General features: G+C 47.3%; 1 protein-coding gene across 9 annotated transcripts in view; it reads left to right on the forward strand.

Annotated features, from left to right (window-relative positions):
- Syt17 (synaptotagmin 17) overlaps positions 1-24540 on the forward strand; it is a 70774-nt gene that overhangs the window by 13330 nt on the left and 32904 nt on the right. For all 9 annotated transcript variants that reach the window (XM_040755788.1, XM_005075623.4, XM_040755808.1 and 6 more), the window contains exons 4-5: positions 7266-7414; positions 9091-9710. In XM_040755788.1, coding sequence (XP_040611722.1) covers positions 7266-7414; positions 9091-9710 — 769 coding nt within the window. The remainder of the gene's footprint in view (positions 1-7265; positions 7415-9090; positions 9711-24540) is intronic.

A 24540-nucleotide genomic window follows, 5' to 3' on the forward strand; every position in this document is an offset into this window, starting at 1 on the left:
AGCCTAAGTATCTAAGCAGAAAAAGATCTGGGTTCTCTGTGAAAAACTTTTTGAAGGCAACAGCCTTCAAAAGGAGGACCAGTGTCTGAATGTCTCCTTCCCAGACAGCATGACAGACTGTCCTAATGCCCAGCCCCAGGCTTGTCCCAAGTAGATGCTCAGTCAGTCTTAGCTGCTAGCACCTTTGGAATGGTGCCTTTAGGTTGACCTGAACAACGCCCGTATCCTTGGAGCCACGGGGAGGGGTGCCCAGCCCACCCTGCCTCCAGTGCTGGTGGTGCTCACTCTGGCATCTTTCGGTTTATTTCTAATCCATTCCCCTCCTGCGCACCCTCATACACCATCTCCATCTGCCAGTCACTTGGATATTTTGGGAAGGCAGTTTTGAAGCTTGGCCACATGTCTGATCCACCTCTCTGTGGCAGGGAGAGGGATGTGGTCAGAGACTTGGGGAGGAGCCAGGAGACCTGGGCTGGGAAAGACCTAGAAATAATCAACAACAGCTGTTGGGGACTCTGGGAGGGAGGCCCAGAAAGGAGACGGTGCTGGATACAAATGGAGGGCAGGGGTAACACTTAGAACTGTCTTGGCTGAATCTTGTGTTGCAATCCCAGAAGCACCCGGAGCCCCATCTTTCCTCAGGGTTGGAAGTCATGCTATGCATGCTCTTATTTTTTCTTCTTAGAAGCAAGTTTCAGATGTTTCCAGAACACAGTGGCTTCATGTCAGCTTATGTGAGTTCAAGCTCAGTTTCTACCACAGCTTTCTAGCTCTTTAACCCTGGAAAAGTTGCTTGACTTCTATGAGTCTTGGTTTCCCATCTGTAAAATGAGATGATAAAAGCTGAGCATCGGTGGCACATGCCTTTAATCCCGGTATTCAGGAGGCAGTGGCAGGCTGATCTCTGTGAGTTTGAGGGCAGCCTGGTCTACAGAGTGATTTCTACTACAACAAGGGCTACACAGAGAAACCCTGTCTTGGAAAAAATAAGGGGGGGGCGTGATAAACAATAGTATACCAAACATGTTTGTTGAATATGTGTTTAGAAAAGTATTTAAGAGTACTTGAGACTTTGTTGATGACCAAAAATGGGACATCACTTATTTATTGAGGCAAGGCCTCACTATGTAGCCTTGATGGGCCTGGAATTCTCTTTACAGACCAGGTTAACCTTTAACTAACAAAGATCTCCCTGCCTCTGCCTCCTGGGAGCTAGGATTAAAGCCATAGGCCACCCTATCTTTCTTATTTTTATTTTTTATGACAGGGTCTCATGTAGCCTAGGCTGTCCCTAAACTTGCTATGTTGCCAAAGATAACCTTGAACTTCTGACCTTCCTGCATCTACCTCCTGAGTGTTAGGACTACAGGCATGGGCCACCATTCCTAGGCCTATGCTTGCCCGTTAAGCATTCTACCAACTAAGCTAAGCCCCCAGCCCTGTGAGTGCAATTTTTTTGTTTTTTGCTGTGTGGTGTGTGTGTGTGTGTGTGTGTGTGTGTGTGTGTGTGTGTGTATTTTGTTTTTAAGACAAGGTTTCTCTGGCTGTCCTGGAACTCATGCTGTAGACCAGACTGACCTCAAACTCACAGAGATCTATCTGCCTCTGCCTCCTGAGTGTTGGGATTAAAGGCGTGCACCCCCACCACCTAACAAGTGAATACAATTTTTTAAAACCCTGGTTTGGCTTTGATTTCCTCATCTAGAGAATGAGAATAGTAAAATGATTTATTTCACAGGGCTGTAATTTAGAGTGTGTGAATAATGCTAACCATAGTAATGCATGCTTTTAATCCCAGGCCTGGGGAGGCAGGAGGATTGTGAGTTCAAGACTAGCCTGAGCTATGTATTGAGATTTTGTCTCAAAAACAAACAACTGTGAATGTGCTGCCTTCAGAAGGCATTTAGCCCAGGAGCAAGAGGTCCCTTAGCACTATTTCTGCCATCATTGGGTGCCAACAGAAAACTTTCACTCATCTTGAGGACATGATTTCCAGTAGGTGGTCACGAAGCTAATGTGTAAGGGACAATCCCATTTCATAGGTTTCTTGTTGCAGAGTGACTGAGACCATTTGGATCCTAAAATCTACAGTCTCTGTCACTCAAAAGAAAAGCTGACTGGGCAATGGTGGTGCACGCCTTTAGTCCCAGCACTTGGGAGGCAGAGGCAGGTGGATCTCTGTGGGTTGGAGGTCAGCCTGGTCTACAGGGCGAGTTCCAGGACCCATATTCTCAGTCCTAAAGATGGAGGCAGGAGCATGAGTCCCAGGCCAGCCTGGGCTGCACAGTAATGCTCTGTCTCAGGAACTCAAAGGCTGGGGATGGAGTTCCATGTTTGCAACAAGTGTGAGGCTCAAGGTTTAATTCTCAAACTGGAGATAAAACAAAAGGGAAAATAAATCCAAATTCACACACATAGGTGTGCATATATGTGTGAGTATGTGCATGTATATAGTTTCAAAAGTCTGTTGACCACCTGAGTAGCCTACAGAAAGAAACTGAACCCTGAAAATGCTCTTATCCAGTCACCATCACAGAGAAGCAGAGCTCAGTTTCCTTGGCAGTCTGTAACATGAAAAATAAATGACCCAGAGATAGATATTGGGATTCAAGCTGAAGATCAGGGGAGCAAAGCAGCCAGCCACTAGCTCTCACCTCTAGCTCAGACGGAATGGACTGATCCTGTCTCCACAAGCTCTCACCAAGCCTTGGACTATAACCTCTCCTCAGCGTGGCTGGAGAATGAATGCCTCTCTGAGACCTTGCTTCTGTCTTATCTACTTCCCTAATGTTGGAATTAAAGGTGTGAGCTATAATTCTCTTGTAGACTGATTCAGTCTTGTGTAGATCTGGGTGGCCTTGGACTCACAGAGATCCCTCTATCTCTTAATCCTGAGTCCTAGGATTAAAGGTGTGCCCCCCCCCACCTCCTGGCTTCTGGCTGCTGGGATTAAAGATGTGTATCACCACTGCCTGATCTCTATAGCTTGAGGCTGTTTTTGCTTTTCTGAATCCTCAGTCAAGCTTTAATAAATCATAAATAATGTATCACTACAGCAGCCCCTCCTTGGTCTTTGGTGTATGGTGTGTATGCACATGTGTACATTTTGTGAGCCACATGGTGGCCATGTGTCAATCCCAAGTCTTCGCCTTGCACCTCAAGACAAGGCCTCTTGCTGTTCTCCATTGACTACACCAAGCTAGCTGGCCTGGGACCTTCTGGGGACTTTTCTGTCTCTGTCTCTTATCTTCCAGTAGGAGTGCTGACTTTTGTGAGGGTCTGAACTCAGGTCCTTAGTAACACATGACAAGGTTATACACTGAACCACCTTCCTGGCCCAATGGATATTTCTTTGAATGCATGCTGTATAGGGGACACTGCCATCTTCACAAGGTTAGATGGGCTTTTGTGAATAGGCTCTGGGACTTTTCAATTGTGTCTAGGACATAAGGCAGGTGTGGGAGTCAGGTTGTCCCCCCCATCATACTTTCATACCTTGCATGCCATATGTGACAACCTAGCTTAGGGTCTCATGGAAAACCCAGGGATATGGCTTCAGGCATGGCTGGATCCAGGGGCTCACATGGTTTCTCGCTTTTTTTTTTCCTTTGAATCGACTTCATTCTTAAGCTCACTTACTCCTTGCTGCTGTGCTTGACTCAAATTCTACCAACTTCATAGCAAAAGAAAAATTCAAAGACAGAAAACTGCACCTGTCTGGTTTTCGCCCTGTGCCAGTCACTTGTCCCCACCACTTTCAGGCAGAGAAGATAGCTGTCATGCTAGGTTGCCCATCCACCTGGAGCTAGGGAAGGTTTGTTCCTGTCTGAAGCACATTCATTTCTTAAAGAGCTAGAGAGTAAATATTTTCGCCTCCAGGGCCTGTGACCCTGAGGTAACCTGCGACCCATCATAGCATCTGATGGCTATCACAGACAGAGGAGAAGTGAGGGTCATGGTTGTTAGGAAGCCAGTCAGTGGGTACGACTCTTTAGCTCACAGACCCTTGGGGCAGATGCTTCAAGTGTTGTAACTAGAGAGGAAGGAATAAACCTGACGGGAGGAAGCAGCACGCGGATGCTGCCCCACTGAAGGGTTGGGGTCCTGGGAGAGGAGCCTCAAGTTTAGCCTGTGCAGGGCTTCGAGTGCCAGGTTAAAGATTTGGATTCTCTTCCTCACGCAGCTTGCCAGGTACAGTCAGGTACAGGCTCCCAGCCACCCACCCCCAGACAGCTAGAGATTCCCTGCTGCAGGTGCATAGCCTCATCATAACACTGAGTTGGGAGACAGTTTTGTTTTACATTGAAAACTGGTCCTCTGTGCAAAAAAAATGCAAAGGATTCTTTTTGGAGCAAGAGGTTCATACTGTGTGCAGTCAAAACCAGAGACGTGGACTGGAATGTTCCTTCCAGGGCCAGCACACTTCAGAACTCCAAGCAGTGCCATTTATATTATGGCATTGTGCGCTGCACCATCTGGAGTTGGACAGTCTGTGATGTAAACAGCTGTATGTGACCTTTGTGCCTCCCTGGATGAGCCAGGCTGCCTCAGACCCTGAGTAGCCCCTTGTTCATTTTTGGCATCCGATACAATGTAAAGTAGAACAGAAATCTGTAAGGGGGAAAGCAGGTTCAATCATTCAGAAAGCATATCTGCAGCTTGCCTTTGCTCCAGATTTATTTACCAAGTGGGCAGTTGCATGGTATCAAACAGACAGGAAGTAGAAATGTCAAGTGCTCGGGCTGTGCAATGCCATTCCTATCACGACATCTGGGGCCTGTCTCCACACAGTGGTGTGTGGTGGATGAACCGGCCTCTGTGTATTCTGTGTGAGCCTCTGAAGGCACTGCCCTCATTATCATGTGTATTAATGTCACATGGACAGGTGACTGCGGTGTCTACAAGGCTCTGTTGTAGCAGAGCTGGGAGGATCCTTATGGGAGAATGAACGCCAAGTTGCGTGTGTCCAACAGGCCTATATGGAGTAGCAGCTTTATGTATGGCTCTCATGGGTTGCGCAGGGGATGCCCAGCTGTGGCAGGGAGCATGTGTCTGGACTGAAGCCTAGCTGGGATCCCCTGGGGTACCACCGTTCATTAATAGGCAAATCAGCTCCCATCACAAGCTTGCATTTCCCATCAGCAAGGGAGGGATTCATAGCAGCTGGCTGCAGGATGGCTCAGGGAATGGCCTAAGACTGCTCGTGGGCACCATAGGTGTCACTCACCGTTCCCTGCCCCCCTTGATCACTGAGTACAGGTATCACTGTTCAGGAGTGACACCACATCTCAATGCCGCTGATCCCAGTTCACTCTGGGATGTAAAAGGCAAGCCAGTGGCCCAGCCCTGAAGATGAGTGTGCAGCACTAAAGAGAAAGGAAACTATACACAGAGGGATGGGAGAGGTCACAGGGCAGGGTTTTGGTCCTTGGAGGCAGGACCACGGAGGCAAAAACTTGAGTGGTTAAAAGAAAAAAAAACTCGGCAAGGAAAGAGCCTGGGGAGCATCACAGGCAGGGGGAACAGGGAGGCCCAGGGTACCTGGGGGAACACAGAGGTGAGGCAGTCCCTGTGCTCATCGACACTTGTGTTTGAGAGGCTCCAGAGGGTGGTGACATTTAAGCTGACCATTGAGGGTGTGTGGGTCTCATACGAGGAGGCGGTTGTCACAGTGAAGCCTGGCAGCTGGGAAGCAGGGCCATAGGCAGGCAGGGGCCCAGGAGCCATGGCCTTTCCATCCAGAGGCTGCTCTTCTGTTTGAAGGAAGAGTTACCCCAGTTTGATCCTGTCCCCTGTCCCCATGTGCCTGCCCCACACATGCCACCCACACACAGCCGGCAGGCATCCATCCCCCTTTCCAACCCGCTTTGCCCTGGCTGTTGCTGTTCATCACTCTGTTGTCAAGTCGGCCTCGTCCCACCCATCAGGTGTCGCCAAAGATCCTAGAATTCAAAGCTTGCATTTTTTTTTTTTGGTTTCAAGACACGTCTGTTTCCTTGTAGGCTTAAATGTCAAGTTGAGGAGATGCGGCTGGATGACCTTAACCAGCCATTATGGCTCAGGGCGCAGTGTCTACATACAGTATCCCACCTATGAGGCTCCCCACTCTGTCTTTCCCTGTCCCGGCACCCATTCCCAGACTGAGTACTTGGGAGACCTTGTTTTGTTGCTTGTTTAAGACAAAGTCTTTCTTGGTATCCTGACCTCAAGCTCAGGGTTAGTCTGCCTCAGCCTTCTGAGTGTGGGCATTATAGGTGCACACCATACCCAGCGTGGGAGGATCTTAAAGCCACCTCTGTTGTAATATCAGCTAGAGCACACCAAGTACCCAACTGCGTCACTGCTGTATCACTTGACACTTGCTAACTCATTTTGGGAATGTAGCAGCCAGAGAAGGTGATCTTGTGGTTATTCCCATTTTACAGATGGGGAAATGGAGGGACAGAGAGGGGGAAGGGAATCACCCAGGGTCACCTAGCTATGGTTCCAACTGAAAGTATCTATCCATTCATCTACCTACCTACCTACCTATTATCTATCATTCATCTGTCATCAGTCATCTCTCATCTGCCTTCACCACCTGTCCCCCTGAGTCTTTCCCAGGCCTCCCCCAGTTTCTTAGCATTTCTCGTCTTCATTAGCATCATGTTGAGTCATCGCTGCTGCTAATTCGTAACTGCTTCTCCACCTCCAACTTCTGTTCTCAAATCATTGATTCACAGGACCATTTTGTAGCCATCCACCTGCCACTCCACCCTTGAGTGACATTGTGATGGCACATTTTGAAAGGATGTTAATCAGTAGCATGGAGAGTATGGAAACAGAAGGACACATAGCCCCAAGAGTCACTTTCACAAGTTCAGATATATCTAAACAACCACATAGTTCCCATCCACACCCAAGATTAACAGGTATCCAACTTCACCCTGCCACGGTGGTGCCCCCATGTGGCAACAGTGTAAGTTTGCATGCTTTCTGCCCAATTGAAGCTATTTTCTAAATCGGATGATACCTTTGAATTATTTCATAGTTTGTGCAAAAAGCAAGACTATATGTCCATCATTCTAAGTGATGCTGTGTGGGTCAGAGGTTGCATCATCACCTTGTGTGCCCCAAGATACAAGTCCCTGTGTTCAGCCACTGAACGCTTGCTCATGCTCTGGGAAAGGTGAACTGTGGGAGAATGCAGAGAGCGGGTGGAGGCCCAGGTGGGAATCTGGTGGAGGCTACCTCAGCAACTACTGAAACCCCTTCTCCTCCTCTAGGATGGCCAGCCGGAGCAATGACAAGGATGGTGACTCCGTCCACACGGCCAGTGATGTCCCGTTGACCCCAAGGACCAACTCCCCTGATGGGAGACGCTCATCCTCAGACACATCCAAGTCCACGTACAGCCTGACTCGAAGAATCTCCAGTAAGTGCCTGGAGACAGTTGGGGTGCGGGCCATTCTGTTGGTACAGGGAAAAAAGCTAGCTGATCATGATGGCTTCTGCCAGAAATCCCAGCATTCGGGAGTCTGAGGCAAGAGAATCGAGGACTGCCTGGAGTAGAATGAGTTCCAGGCCAGCCTGAGCTATAGGGTAAGATCCTGTCTCAAAACAACAGCAGCACTTATACCCAGGGTCATGGAAGCAGGAAAAGAAACACAAGAACTTGAAACAGGGAGACCAGGGGGCTGTTGCACCTGTAGACCTTGTCCATCTGTTTGTAGGCTAATTGGGCTGTCACTGAGGCACGCTCACCCTCCCAAAGTGGGGCAGTGCCGCACCTCAGTTGGGGAGAGTACATTTCCTTCTTGGTTCTTGCATTTGCAGGTGCAGGGCTCTGGAACAAACTCCAGTCTACACCTTCATCCATAAGGTGGACTGGTAGACTAGTGTCTCGTCTAATAATCCAGGGACTGTAAACAGCAGCTGACTCAGAGCATGTCATCCATTTAGAGTACTACCTGGCACTGAGCTGCTCTGATGATTGTGGTGGGGTGCTACTAGCCACCATCTCTCACAATAAATAAGAATACAATTAACTCTCCATATGCACACATTTTGCATCCTCAGAGTCAGCCAATCCCAGCACTTGGAGCCTGAGGTGGAAGAATTGTGAATTCAAGGCCAGCCCAAGTTACATAGTGAATTCCAGGCCATTGGGGGCTACTTAGAAAGACCCTGTCTCAAAGAGCCAAGAAAAAAATGATTGTGTGTGTGTGTGTCCATACTTAACACAGACTTTTTTCATGTCTTTATTACCTAAAGAACATGGTGTAATAGCCAAGCTTGGTGGTGCTGGTCTGTAAGCCTAGCTACTCAAGAGGCTGAGACAGGGGGATTATGAGTTCAAGGCCAGTCTGTGCAAGTTGGCGATACCCTATCTTAAAAATGAAAATTAAAGAGAGGCCCAGGTCTACAGCTCAGTGGTAGGGCCTTGCCTAGATGCATGAAGCCCTAGGATGAATCCACCACACTGCAGGAAAAGGAAGGATGCAGGAAGTTTCATTTCATTGCATTTGTATTGTACTCAGCATTTTAATCTATTTGGAGACAGTGCAGGGGTATCCAGCCTTTTGGCCCTGGGATGCAATGTCATCTACAAGTGTATTGAACTGCATTCATAGCTAGCCTGGGAGTACATGTTGCCTGTGGGCTTCAGGTTGGACATGCATGAACATACATGGATGAGTGTATATATGTTATGTATTGTTCTTTTGTATTTATTTTTAGTGAGTGTGTGTGTGTGTATGAAGGTACACACTATAGTCCATATGTGGAGGTCACAAAACAACTTTTAGGAGCTGGTTATTTCTTTCCACCATATGGGATTCAGCTCAGGTCCCCAGGCTTGGTAGCAAGTGCATTTACCTACTGAGCCATCTTGCCAGCCACTATGTTGTTTCAAATAAGGCCTTTGAGCATCTGAGGGCTTAGGTGTGTCAGGGATCCTGAAATGGATTCCAAAGCACACAGAACACCTGCATTTCCAGTGTGCACAGAAGAGTCCATTGAAACAGAGAAGCCCATGTGGGCATCTGGGAACCTTTGCTGATGTCACCGGGTGGCCAGTGGTAGTGATCATTGTTCTTGGTGACTGTTTAGGTCTGGATTCCCGGCGCCCCAGCTCCCCACTCATTGACATCAAACCTATTGAGTTCGGGGTTCTCAGTGCCAAGAAGGAGCCCATCCAGCCATCGGTGCTGCGCCGGACCTACACCCCTGATGACTACTTCAGAAAGTTTGAGCCCCGACTTTACTCCCTTGATTCAAACCTAGATGATGTGGACTCTCTGACTGATGAGGAGATCATGTCCAAGTACCAGCTGGGCATGCTGCACTTCAGCACACAGTATGACCTGCTGCATAACCACCTCACGGTAAGGGTGATTGAGGCCCGGGACCTGCCACCCCCCATCTCTCATGACGGGTCTCGCCAGGACATGGCCCACTCCAACCCCTACGTCAAGATCTGCCTCCTGCCTGACCAGAAGAACTCCAAGCAGACGGGAGTCAAACGCAAGACTCAGAAGCCTGTGTTTGAGGAGCGCTACACCTTCGAGATCCCCTTCCTAGAAGCCCAGAGGAGGACCCTGCTGCTCACTGTGGTGGATTTTGACAAATTCTCCCGCCACTGTGTGATTGGGAAAGTGGCAGTGCCCCTGTGCGAGGTGGACTTGGTGAAGGGTGGCCACTGGTGGAAAGCTCTGATCCCCAGTTCTCAGGTAAGGATTGAGTTTTGCTATGTATGTCACCTCCTGAGGATTGTTTTCTTTTTAAGATTGCAATTCTAACTTATTTTACTATTTAATTTTTTTCTTTTGAACCTGGGTATGGTGATACGTTCCTGTAATGAGGATCAGAAGTTCAGGGTCACCCTTGGCTATGTTATGAATGTGAGGATAGCCTGAGATACTTGAGATCTGTTTCAAAAAAGCCAAAGTTGTTTTTATTTTGAAATATGTTATACACACATGAAGTTTCGAAAACATAAGAGTTCCAATTGTTCTCTTCTCCCCTGTCCCCAGAATGGTATCTGACAGCCCAGAGAATATAGGATATACCACAAGACACAGCGAACTAGATAGAGTAGGCCAAGTTCAGATTACACCCTGTGTGTGCATGTGTGAGTGTGTATGTGTACATGTGTATGTGTGCATGGGCATGCGTGTGCATGTGTGTGTGTGTGTGTGTGCATGGGCATGCATGGGCATGCCCATACATGCTCATGAACATGCATGTGTGTGTGCATGTATGTGAGTGTGTGTGCATGTATTGTGGACATGCACATGTGAGTGGGTGTGTGTGAGAGACAGAATGTGTGTGTACATGTATGTGTGTACATTGGCATGCATGTGTGTGTGTATGCATTCATGCGTGAATGTGTGTGTGCTCATGAGCATGCATGTGCATGTGTGAGTATGTATGTGTGTGTGAATGCATGGGTATGCATGTGAATGTGTGTGTATGAGAGAGAGAAAAAGAGTCTGTGTGTGTGTGCGCCTGCACACATGTGCACATGTGTAAGTATGTGTTTGTGTGTGTGTGTGTGTGTGTGCATGCATGGGTATGCATGTGTGTGTGTGCCTGTATGAGAGAGGTGGGGGAGAGAGAGAGAGAGAATGTGTGCATGTGTAGGTCTATGAAATCTTTTCACTCTTTGGTGTATGTATGGGGATGTATGTGTGTGGAATATGTAAGGTGTATGAATGTGCATTTGTGTGTGGAGGCCAGAGGAGGGTGTCATGTGTCCTGCTCAGCCTTATTTCTTTGAGTCAGGGGCTCTCAGTAAACCTAGAATAGACTGGAGGCCAGCAAGTTCCAGCAATCCTCCTGCCTCTGTCCCCACAGCACATAGGTTATATATATCCATCTATGCATATCCATGCCTGGTTTTTTTGGTGGATTCTGGGATCCAAGCTCAGATCACCATGCTTATGAAGCAAGGACTCTCATGAGGCATGCCTTCCTCCCTGGTTCTGTAAAATCTTACCATATATAGAGATTCATGGCACCACCACCCTAGAGATGATTTTGCCACCAATGCTAAACAGTTTAATCAGGGGAGTGATTGTCCAGTGTATAAAGATATCAATCATTCTGACTTTCAGAAAGTGACTTGGAAGACAAAAACAAAAATGAAGGCAAAGGAACCTATGATGCATGGCTGATTCTCAGGCAAACTGTGTGGTGATCACCTCCTTCCTCATGTCCAGCCTGAAGGGGGATGTGATTAGCGCTGGGGAAGCCATCCTAAGGCCACAGGCTGAGTTGTGACTCCAAGAGGCTGTTGAGCACTACTGAGTGCACTCTCTGTAGACAGAGAGAGTTGGACAGGCCAGGGAAGGGGAAGGCACAGCCAGGGAGAGGCACATGCTGCTCAGGTGAGGATGGTCCAGAGCAAGGAGACACTGACTGGGTGGTAGTAAATGAACATGCTGGGGCATCTCAAAGCTGTGCAATCCTGATCAAGAATTCAGTGACCCATGACTGCTTTCGGGGTGGCAGGTTGGTTGATTTATAGTGAATTATGTGCTAGGGATTAGATCCAGAGCATTGTGCATGCTGAACATACCTTCTCCTACCGAGCTAAGTCATATCCCAGCAGTAGACGGGTTTCCAACATGGGGACAGGACTGCCCTGTCAGCTGCCTGTGAGTTTGTCTTCCGAGATGAATGTCTACCCCTTTCCTCATATGAATTCCCCGTGAAGAAGGCCCTGAAGCAAGGCTAGTCATACATCAGGGAAATGTCACCAACTGAGAACACCAGGAGGGATTCGGAAAGTCAGGAAGGGTGTGCGATGGACAGGTCAGCACAACAGGCCGTTGTCTGCCTCTTAAACCTGCCAGGGACCTGGAGTTTGTGCAAGGCACATGCAGGAGCCCAGTGTTGCTCATCCACAGAATTGTTGAGTGAGAGCTACTGGGAGCTGGGAGCTTAATTCTCTGGCAATTTTGGTTTGCAGTCTTAGCTGATAAGAGACCTCTGACAAGCTGGTCAGTGGTGGCGCAAGCCTTTAATCCCAGAACATGGGAGGCTGAGGCAGGTGGATCTCTGTGAGTTCAAGGCCAGTCTAGTCTACAAAGCTACACGGAGAAACACTGTCTTGAAACACACACACACACAGGGAGAGAGAGAGAGAGAGAGAGAGAGAGAGAGAGAGAGAGAGAGAGAGAGAGAGAGAGAGAGAGACCTCTGGCACCCATGGTGGGGTAGCATGTGGACACAACCCTTGGTGCTGAAGCAGGGAGGACAAGAAGAGAGCAGGCACAGAGACTGCTGTGGTCCTGGCTTCATACCACAGACACTTTCCCTGGACAGGTCTTCCCTCTTGCATCGCTGCCATTTTGGGAACTTCCTGTGCCTTCTGCAATAGTTGACGACACTTGCTGTTCAAAGAATTACCCTATCTCGGCCATTCGGAAGTTCACAACTGGGGAAATGGGGACCATTCCGTCTTGCCAAACTCCATTTTTTTTCCTAAATGCCTTTTTTTAATCCAAGACCCTGGAGCTGCAGAGAATCTCCATGATACCCACACTGCTCACCTACGGGTCTTGGTTAGTGCTTCCTTTCAGCTTGGTCCTCCTGGTACAGTGCTGTAGCTTGCTTCCCTCTGAATTGTGATAAATAAAAGACCCAGAGACAGATATTGGAGTTCAAGCTTCAAGCTGAAGATCAGGGAAGCGAAGCAGCCAAGCTACCAGAGAGCTGATACCTCTAACAGGGCTGGGGCATTCCTATTCTCAACGTGGCTGGAGAATGGATGTCTGATACTGACTGCTGAAGACCCTGCTCCTGTTTTATGCACCTCCCTAATGTTGGGATTAAAGGCATGTGATCCCAGGTGATGAGATCTCTTTGTGTGAGCTGTTTCTCTTTAGGACTGGATCAATCTTGTGTTGATCTGGGTGACCTTGGACTCACAGGGATCCGTCTACCTCTTAATCCCACGTTTAGTGCCCATTTAAAAACCCAAGTTCAAGGCAGGTATATGTAATTCCAGTGCTTGGGGGCAGGGGCAGAAGGGTCCCTGGACCTTGCTGGACAGTGTGTCCAGCTGGATTAGAGAGTTCTAGGTTCAGTGAGACCTTGCCTCAAAAAATAAGATGGAAAGTCATTGAGGAAGATACACAGTGCATACATGCACACACGGATGGATACACACACACACACACACACACACACACACACACACACACACAGGACTGTTTGGGGCTCACAGGAAAATCAAGAGGGAAATTTATAGGTTTCCTATCACTCCATTTCACCCCTGCCCACACAGTCTCCCCATTACCGGCATCATTTACCACAGCAGTATGTTTGGTACCAGAGACAAACCCACGTTAACACATCATTATTGCAGTTTGGGGTACACTGTTAAGGCGTACATCCTATATATCTGGGTAAATGTCTAGTGACATATGTCCACTGTGATAGCAGCAGATAGATTGGTGTCACCAGGGCTTGTTTTCAAGGCAAAAATAATTTGAGAGGCTCGGCATTCTGTGCTGATTGGACCCAGTACCTGGAAACTGCCTGGAGTTACGGACGCCCCCAGCCTGCCTTCTGGACTGCTAAAAACAGCCTGGTAAACAGAGACTCCTAACTGCCTTCTGTATTTTGAGATTCCTCACCAACTGCTCCTGTCACTGTCCAGCTCTCAACCAGGCAAATGGCAATGTTTTAAACTTGCCCTGAGTTGCTGTCAGCCTTGACTTAAGAACCCTGGCCAATGTGTATGTGTGTTAAAACCGTTTCTGGCTTGGCTTCTGATGTGCTGGGGACCACATCAGAGCCACAGGAACTAGAAGTTTCCGTGTGCGTGGGCCTTCTTGTGCCCCTCCTCCCTCGGTAAAAATCAATTTCACACTTGAGAGCTTATTAAAATTTTTAATTACATTCCTTATTCACTTACTGTGTATCTACTATGGAGCGTCTGTGGAGGTCAGAGGACAACTTGTGGGAACCGTGTGGGATTCAGGGTCCAACGGAAGTCACCAGGCTCTGCAGCAAGCACTGTTACCTGCTGTTCTAGTTCTCTTTCTGTTTCTGTGACAAACACCATGACCAACACCTACTTGGGCAGGAAGGGGTTTACTTGACTTACATGTGGGTCGCAGTCCATTGAGAATGGCCAAGGCAGGAACCTTGAGACAGGTACTAAAGCAGAAGCCATGGAGGAGTGCTGCTTACTACAGATTGCTCAGCCTGCTTTCTTATACAACTCAGAACCATCCATCCAGGAGCAGCACCATCCACAGGAGGCTGGGCCCTCCTCCATCAATTAGCAATCAAGAAAATGCCCCACAGATTAGCCTTCAGGCAATCTGATGAAGACATTTTCTCAACAGAGGTTACTCTTCCCTGGGCAAATCTAACTTGTGTCAAGTTGATAAAAACCCAGCCAGGACACCTGATGAGCCATCTCACTGGCCCCAACATGAGCTTTTGATCCCTAGTTATAGCATGAACTAAAGGAAGAACCAGAAACAATGTGGGTGAATCTCCTCCTATTGTCTAAGTGAGAAGGCTGCATCACAGAAAGGTTGAGTGACCAGTCTAAGGTCACACAGATTTTCATGGTAGAAATGAAACTAGAGTTAGGTTGCCTAATTTCCAGGCTACTATGCCAGCCATCTTTATACCCCCAAATAATACGGTCCAGTGATAGGTAAGAGCATGGGCCCCCACAATCACACGTTCTAACTCTGCCACCTACTAGAGGTATGTGCTCAAGAAGGTTACTGAGCCTCAGTGTCCTATCTATCTCAGGAAGCTTTTACAGTGTGATGGTCCAACGTCCCTATTTTAGTCTCCTCAGGAGCATCCACTGTGAGCTGTTTGACTCACAATGCTGACACCAAATGTGTATGTTTGCCCCCAGAACAACCATGTCTCCATTTCTCTGGACACCAACTGCCTTATATTTTGCTTCAGTTCAGACTCTACCCTACCTAAATTAGTGTATGTCAGTCATGTTTTCCAGTTTCCCACTTTGGCTGCCCAAACTGTTAAATAAAAAGTCCCCAGGGTCCTATGTTCAAGTTTAGTCATTTGTAGCAAGGCCCACAGAGCCCAACAAAGCCCTTTACTTCTTATTTTAGCTCACATTTTCACAAGGTCCAGTCCATGGTGGTTTGGCCTTTTGCACTAGGACAGAGAGCATCATGCCTACGGGAGTTCATTATAATGAATATGACCTGGGAGCCTCCTGTAGAAAGGATGTAGAAAGAAAGGCACGAGGGAGGTTCGTGTGAAGTCTCCACCCATTTCAGGCACACCACTCTACCAACACTGGAATCACCAAGCTTTTCCAAATTCACTGATGCTTGTGGGTTTTGGTGACCGTACAAACATAATGAATTGAACCATTGTCAATGGGTGACTGAACTAAGGCTCCACTCAGGCCCTTCTCCCTGGAGGTCAGAGAGTGGGGATAAAACCTCTAACTCTCTACTCATGGTCTTTCTGGTAACCAATCCCACCGTTAAGTTATCTGGAGGCCCCTGGTGATCAAGCAACCTCAGCAGCATACAAAAAAATAGTCTTCCCAATGAAAGGGTTCCAGCTATCCTAGAAGCTCCTGGGACAGAACATGAGATAGATGGAGAGAGAGCAAGGCTTGCTCTGTGGTGCCCTTGGTTTCCCAGGCTAGACCATCCTGTCCAGTGAGGATATTGAACAATGTCCCTGGCCTCTCTGTGGAAAGCCAATCTCTGACCCTTCCCTGGCTATCCAAATCAAACAAACAAATAAACAAAAAAACACTGCCTTCAGACTTTGTGAAGCATCCCCTGGGACATGGTCACACAGCTGATATCCTTTGATTCTGAGATGCATGATAATAGGGGCAAGGTAACTGTATTAATTACTTTTCTCATCGTTTTGGCAAAACAAGTGTTTTGGGTTTTGCTGTCATTGTGGATTGCTGTTGTTGATGTGTTCTGATGGAAACAGCTTAGAGGAGGAGGATTTATTTTAGCTCACAGTTCAGAGGCCCCCGACCGTGTTTGCTTGGTCCTGTTCATTGCAGCAGAGCCCCGTGGTGGTAGGAGTGTATCAGGGCTCCAGCCACTGTCTGTTCACTGTGGTAGAGAAACACGGCAGTAGGAGTATGTGTTGGAGGCTGGTCTTCTTGGTGGGCAGGAACTAGAGAGAGACAGGTAGGAAAATCCTGTTACAACACATTCTCTCCAAGGACACACAGAGAGACCCACCTCCTCCACTGAAACTCCCCCTCCTAAATGTCTACAACCTCCAAAAGCAACACCCCTCGCTGGGGACCACGTATGCAACAGGTGAACCCCAGGGGCAGTTCCTATCCAGGCCTTAGCAGTGCCCCTCAGTGAGTGGGGCAAAGAGTCTGGTGCTGTAGATGTGCCAAGGTTGGTGTGAGGCCCCAACTCACTGCCAGTGAGTTTTAAGAGTTGGGAATGACCTAAAAGGAGGGGCCTCTAGAATGTCATGAAGTTTGCCTGAGAGAGAGGATTGCTGAGCTGGGTGCTAGACAGGGAGCGAGAGGACGTGGGTGAGGAGATGGCTGTGACGACGATGACGAATATGGTCTAGGGTGCAGGATGTTGACGTTGATAGGGGAGCTCCTCTGTGATTTGCACTAACGGTCAGATCCTTAAGTGATACTGACTTGAAACCACACTGCTTTGGGCATGAGATGGCACCTCACCCTGGCAACACGTGAAGGGGAAACTGCTCACAAAGTGGCTGGGGAACAAGTGGAGAGAGACCAAAGTCCTGCATTATCCTTCAAGAACAAACCCTGAGGCATCCAAGGGCCTCCAAATAGGCCACACCTCTGAAAGTTGAAGGCTCCACCTCCAAATAACACCAACCTGGGGACCAAGCTCTTGATACATGGACCTTCAGAGAACTTGTCATGCAAAGTATGGCAACCTCTGAACTCCTGTTTCTCTTCCTTTCTTAGCTCAGCATCATATGTGCAGGGGAGGCTTGGGAAGGTGAGTTTCCATAGCATTTCTTACTCTTTATAACTCTAGCCGACTTCTTAGTTAAGTCATTGCATAATTAACGCAATGGTTATGAGAGTGCTTTGTGTACTAGAGAGACTGTCGCCGGGTCTTGCCTGTCTTTTTCTCTGCTGCATCTTTGGGTCACTGAGACGGTGGGTAATTATTGACCACTGTCTTAGTTACACTCAATTGTGGTGAGGAGTGATGAAGGCAGCTCATAAAATAAAGCACTTACCTGGGGGCTTGCTACAGTTTCAGAGAGTAAGTCTGTAGCCATCATGCCAGGGAGCATGGCAGCCAGCAGCCAGGCATCACACTAGAGCAGTAGTTGGGAGTTTGCATCTGATTCACAATCATGAGGCAGAGAGGGCTAACTGGAATGATGTAGACTATTGAAATCTAGAAGCCCACCCCTCGTGACACACCTCCTCCAATAAAGCCACACCTCCTAATCCTTCCTAAACAGTTTCACCAACTAGGAGTCAATCATTCAAACATATGTGAGTATGGGGGCCATTCTCATTCAAACCACTACAAGCACCTACTATGCATTTCTCTGGGCCTGATAGGTTTCTCTGAGTGACTGTGCGATGCAGAATAGAACAAGACTTTTGGAGGTCCCCAAGGCCACCCTGGCTTGTGCTGCTTTTGCTTGAGGAGGGACCATCTTTAATGATAAGGTTGTTGTGTAACTGGTCTTGATTGTCAGTTTGATTGAGTTGAAGAAGTCTGGAGATTAGTAAGGCACATCCCTGGGTGTGTCTGCCCAGAAATGATCACACCACGAAGATTCTGGCCTAATGAATGGTTTAATCCATTGGTGGAGTCTCAAATTCAATAGACTGTTATGAAGTGGTGAAGCTGTGGAAAGTGGAGTCTGGTTGGAGGAGATGTGTCACTGGGACATGTCCTCAAGACCCCTGTCTTCCCTGTCCCTGTACTATTCCACTTTGCTTCCTTCTGCCATGATGTGAGCAGAAGCCTCTGAAACTGTGAGCTGAAATAAATCCTCCTTTCCTTCAGCTGGGTACATCCAGTGTTTGGTGCAGCAACACACGGTCTAACAGTGCCGCCCCATCAGTTCTTCACTGAAATCACTGGGTAGGTAGACACCAGTTTCAGGTTGGGGCTGAGTGCTTACCATAAGACACTCACTGGCTGCCTGGTTGATACAGAATGAATCTTACTCTCTTGTGATGGAGTGGATCTGAAGTGTGTTGGCTGTGTCTGGACAACCATTCAGTCTAAGACAGAAATTCTTAGACACCAGAACACTGACCTGCTCTCCAAGCTCTCTTGGAAGACTGGGGGTCACACACAAAGCTGTAAGGAAACATTTCACTGGGCAACATTTACTGGAAGTCTTCTGTATGCCATAAATACTGGGAAGATGGAGACACTGCTTTGAATGAGCTCATAGCCCTGAGGAACAGAAAGAAAAATAGAAGGCTGGAGGGTGGGGCTCAGTCCATACAGTGTGTGCCTAGCAAGGGTGAAGCCTTGGGTTATGTCCCCAGCACTGCATAACTGGAAGTGATGGAACCTGTCTGTATTTCCAGTACTCAAGAGGTAGAGGCAAGAAGTTCAAGGTCTTCCTCAGCTACATGTTGAGCTTGAGGCTAGCCTGGCTTTCATGAAACCTTATCTTTAAAAAAAAAAGGAGGAAGGAAAAGAGAAAGAAAATGGTCCTTACCTTGCTTGTGTCATACACCAAAAGAAGCCCACATAGTCAAGAACTTACATTTGGAAGCCCATCTTAGAAGGAAATAAAGAATATCTTCATAGTTTAGTCATAGCTAGGCATCTTTTTTGTAATGGTCAAAAATAAATTACAAACCATAAATGAAGAAGATGAATACATTTACCATGTCAAATTGGTGGGCTTTTGTTGACCAGAAACTCTGGTAATGGACACTGAAAGTGAGCTAAAGAACGTGTTTGTTGGTTTGCCAGTGCTGACACAACTAAGAACCACACACTAGTGGCTCTAGCAAGAGAGTCTAGCTGTTCCCATGATTCTGGAAGGTGCTGCTTGACCTGTGTGCGCCAGGAAGGCCCTAAGGAATGATCTGCTCCAAGCTTTGCTGTCCATCCTTTGTGTCCTCTGTCATCTAGGCGTCTACCATCATCTGCACATGTTTTGTCTCTGTGTTCAAGAAAAGAATAATGCCCAGTAGAAAAATGAGCAGAAGGAAATGGACAGGATTTTCGCAGATAACAGTGTATGAACAGCTGATAACTCTGAAAAAATACCCACTCTCTTCAGCAGTCAGGAAAATACAAACTAAACTCCTCGAAGAGCTACTCATCTGCTGTAGTTAAGAGGTCCCGCTTGTGCTCACGCATTTGAAAATGTGGTCCTCAGCTAGTGGTGCTGCTTGGGGACGTTGTGGCAATTTTAGGAGGAGATGCCTTGCTGGAAGAAATGCATCACGGGAAATGGGCCATCACTTCCCTCTCTCCTCCATCCAGCCCTCCCTCCCTCAGATATTCTCCCTTGAGTCCCTCCCAAGCACCCCCTTTCAAGTTGATAATCTTTTTCTTTGGTTATATTTCTAACATGCATGTAAATAGATGTATATACATTAATGTACACATTCAGTGTGTGCGCACACACATGCACGTGCACGTGACCTGTAAACCCATTTTTGTTGGTGGTGTACATATATGATTTTCAGGCTGACCACTCTGAACTAGACAACCAGTAAGGGGCCTCATCCCTGGGAGAGGCTACTTTTCCTTCTCCCAGCAATCGGTAGTTCCTTATCTAGGGACAGGATGAAACTCCCCCTCCCATGTTAACACATCCATTGATACTGCCCTTGTTCAGGTCTTCAAAGAGAGACTGCTTCACAGCAGACTTCCTGATATTGTCTCTTGTAATCTTTTCACCTCCTCTTCCCTGCTGTTTCCTGTAGATGTGGGAGCTGTGGTGTAGCTTTAACCAGTGGGGCTGGGCTCCCTGTGGTTGTTCATCTCTGCCTTGTGTCCAGTTGTAGCTTTCTATGATGGCCTTCATCTTCTGAAAGACAGGCTTCTTTGATGAGGGGTGGGTCTGCTGTAGGCCAGCAAACCTATACCTACACTATCTTCTGTAGGTGTGTTTGGGGGAATCACTGGATTACCCTTAACAGCCCTTTGAAATGTTGTGCCCTACTTGTCTGATACTAGAGATCTTGTTAGACTATGGTTCTTGTAGGGAGCATTGTCACCTCAAATGTCTTAACCTCAATATATGTATGTATATATATATATATGTATATATATATATCATATATACTTTAAATATATTTATATGTAATATATATGCTATATCATATATATATATACACCTTAATGTATATGTTTGTACATACACGTGCACTGTCCGTAATTTTAGGTAAATATAAAATAATGTGATTCCGTGAGTCTTTATCAAGCAACCCCGTGTGATCTGTCCACCCTTCTCCTGTATTGAACTCCCTCCCACTTCTCTAGAGCTCCCCCTAGGCCCCTCGTTATTCCATTTCTCAGGTGCTTGCAATATGACCATCAGTTTCATACTTCCGCTGCTGTGCCTTCCCTGCCGATAGACTGTGTTTCTTTTGGCTCACAATTCAGATGTGAAGACTGTCATGGTAGGGACAGTGTGATGGCCAGAACATCTTGACCCATGGTGGCAAAGCTTGGGACTGGTCACATCACTCCCTACCCTGGCACCAGAAGCAGATAAAACCTTCAAGGCCTGCCCCAGCGAACTGCTTCCACCAACTGATCATGTGTCCCAAAGGTTACATAGTCTTTCCAGTCAGCACTGAGAACTGGGACCAGTATTCAAACACACAAGCCAGTAGGGGGTGTTTCAGATCCAAGTCATGACAATAGTCAATTGGAAGAATGCAACTGTCGTATGTTAGATGTCACTGTGACCTTGTGTCCATTTGTTAAAGCATCAACACCCTTCTCTAGTCTCTCCTGGAGACATAAATTCACATCTTGTATGCTAGTGGCCATAAAGTTAGCTTACCCCTCTTGGCAATCAATCCTCCAATTCATATTGATTGTCAAAAAAAATCTTACTGTTTCTTGAGCCAACTATCCTACCTCAGGGACTTATGATAATGATGGAATCTTAAAAATTTTTAAAGTATTCCATTGAGGTCATTACAAATAACTGGTGGGACTGGGGACCTGAAATTTCTCAGCGGCACAAGCATGACTAGATCCCTAAGACCCATGTGAATGCCCAGTGGACATGGCAGTGCACCTGTAATTACATTGCACAGATGCTCGAGACAGTGGATCCCCAGGGCAAGCCAGCTAGCGAGACTAGCTGTACCTGTGAGCTGTGGGTTTTTACTGAGGAATCCTGTCTTGGTGAATAAGATGGAGAGAGATTGAGAAAGACTCCCTATGTCAGCCTCTGGCCTACACACACACACACACACACACACACACACACACACACACACCTGTACGCTGCATACACATGTGAATGCACACATGCACATACCACACACAACCTAGGTATCTATCAATTGAAAAATAGTTATAATCCAGTGTGGAATATCAGACTACAGTGTTAGATTAAAGCTGATGCACGGCTAGGTCATTACATGGAAATATTACAAGGGAACTTCAGCATCTACTTGTGTCCTCAGGGCAGCCATGTAAATGCATGCAGATATACTGACAGATGTGGGAGGAGGAAAGGACACATTGATGAACTGTGCAAAATGTGGGGTGTTTTTTAAACGTATCTTCTAAACACAAAAATGTATTCTTATGTAAAACGGATCTTGCTTTTTTAAAAAATCATTTTCTTTAGAAAGGTTGCTTGTACAGTAAATTAGGAAACAAAGACTTCTCTGAGGCAGTCAGAATGAAAGGCTACGGCGCCCGCGGAGCAGCTGTGTTTGCGCCTCATTAAAAGTTGTGTGCACATTTGTGAAGCCCTCTGCGAGGTGAGCGTGAGCAGGAGGAGCATTTAGAGGCACTTCAAAGAAAGCCTGTGAGGAGAGAACCTGGCTCTCGTTTCCCCAGAAAATGTCCTTTGTCCCACATGGCTTTCTTTGATTTCCTTCTTATTGATTAGAGCTTGACTGTATTCAAAGGCTGCAGGAGAGGATTTGTGTTTTCTTTCTTTTTTTGCCTGGGTGGAGGGAGAGCTACAGCATTCGCATAAGCAGGCTGCCAGAGAGCTGGGAGAGGGGGCTCTGGCTTCACTTGAGTAATTTACAGACGGTCTATTTTGGGTCTCCCTAGCCCACCCCATGTGGCACTACTCAATTAAGCTCATCAGGCTTTTACAAAAAAGGAAATGAGGCTTGCTTGCTTGTGACATCTCCTCAAAAAGGGAAAAGAGAGAAATGATTCTCTTACCCAGTCTCAGCTTCCAGCCTCCTAAGGTTGGGAGGCTGGGAAGGACCAGTGACACAGTGTCTTGCTCATGTCCTCTCTGGCATCGTGATGTGACAGCCGTTCCATCTCCATTTGGGGGCCTGCATAGTTTGTTCTCAGGACCACCCAGATTGGAGTGCTATCTGGTGCCATGAGTACTGCCTAACTTACAGTGCAGTCACATTCCCACAGATCCACTGTGAATTAAAACTGTCGGAAGCTGAAAACATATTTCACCTGCCTGCTGCAGCCTGCATCATCATTGACTCCCGTTGTGGTGAGGGTGTGATCCTCAGTGGGGTGCTACTGGGAGGTAATGGGACACAGTAGGAGGTCTTTAGGTCACTGGGGACATGCCATCTAAGAGACCCTGGACCTTTCTCCTCCTCTCCTTTGCATCCCAGCTGTTCTGTGTGGTTCAGAGAAGGGCCAATGACAGATCTATGGTGGCCGTGCTTTGGGCTTCAGATGAGTTTGTTTATTAAGCACATAGTGTAAGAGCAGCAAGCAGCAGGTAAACAGAGGCTGTAGGCCAATAGCAAGTCATCAAGCCGGGTGTTTACAGCATCTGACAGATGTCTGAGAGAACAAACAAGGGTAACACCATCAGGGCTCACACGCATCCAGAAGAAATACATTGAGGAAAAAGCAGTCACCTGAGCTTCCAACACAGTTCCTCTGTGGTCCATCTTCTGGCTTCCATCCTCGCTGCAGGTGTTTTTTTTATACTGTGGAATGAACAATAGTGACCCCTGTTGGAGATGATTTGCCATCTCACTGTTCTCAAAGGCACAGAGTTTTTAATCTCCTTAACTGTTTGCTCTTCTCTTTTCTCCCTCTTACAGAATTAGGGCAGCGTGCCCCAAGGCAGGGATCTTTGGAGGACACTTTGAGACAAACATGATTATGTCTGAAATAGGTGGATGATGCCTGTGTCCAGAGCTAGCTTCTCAGTGAGCTTGAACAACACATGACAGTTCACCAATACATTTCCATGTCGCCAGCCACGATATGAGTGGTTTTGTTCCACTATGAGCTCCCACTGTGTTATGCTGCCTCACCGCAGGCCCAAAGCAAAGGAGTGAGCCTACGGTGCATTGAAACCCCCATAGACGTTTCCTCTTTATAAGTTGATTGTCTCAGGCATCTAGTTAGAATGCAGAAATGCCATCTAACCTTGCAAATGTCACAGTTTAGCAGCACAGCACACCTGTGGATTGGTGTCTCTCTCTGTCCTTTCGTGACTGGTAGAAGCTATACTCACCATTCACAACATTGCAAGCCCCAGCTTAGGCAATGATCAAAATACTAAATTTAAAGACAAGGTGGAAAAAAGAAATCCCAAGTTGAATCACTGTAAGTTAGAGACTATCCCTATCAGCATGCCATGTGTGTCCCACGGTAGCTATGAAAGCGGCCTGACTCATTTGTAAATGATAATGTCATGTCATAATTTCAAAAGATTGAACACTCCTGTTCTATATAGGAGCAGACAGATGGGCATTGTGTTGACCTTTATGGAGAACAAGAAGACATCTGGTAAGGACAGAGTGCCACAGAGGATAGAAAACAAGGCTGTGTGATGGAGGGACCAAGCTGATTTCAATTCAATGGGAAGCTTAGATGAGGAGGTGACATTTGTGATTCCCTGGAAACTGCAGGACGCCTGCACTAGCCATGGTCTTATTTTCCTTTGTTCATTCTGTGTGTGTGTGTGCGTGCATGCATATGTCTGTCTGTCTGTCTCTGTGTGTCTGTCTGTCTCTCTATCTCTGTGTCTGTGCATGTGCGTCTGTCTGTCTCTGTGTATGTCTCTGTGTGTGTGTGTCTGTTTCTCTGTGTGTGTGTGTCTGTCTCTGTATGTCTGAGTGCGAGAGGGGCAGGCATTTGCACATGTTTGTGTGGGCACATGCATATGGAGAATGAGGAGGACATCCAGTGTCTTGTCCTTCTCTGTGACTCTTGACCTCATTCCCTTGAGACAAGGTCTCTCAGTGCACCTGGAGTTAGAGCCATCCTGTCTCTCTCCACACCCCACACAGCACCGGGGCTACAGGCCCATATGTGGTCGTACCCATCTTTTTTAATATAAATTCTGGGGATTTGGACTCAGGCCCTCATGCTTGGGCAGCAAACACTCTTACCCATCTCCCCCAGGCCCCAGCTTTCTCATTTCTCAATA

Source organism: Mesocricetus auratus, unplaced genomic scaffold, assembly GCF_017639785.1.
Source record: "Mesocricetus auratus isolate SY011 unplaced genomic scaffold, BCM_Maur_2.0 Super-Scaffold_4256, whole genome shotgun sequence".
NCBI classification, from domain to species: domain Eukaryota; kingdom Metazoa; phylum Chordata; class Mammalia; order Rodentia; family Cricetidae; genus Mesocricetus; species Mesocricetus auratus.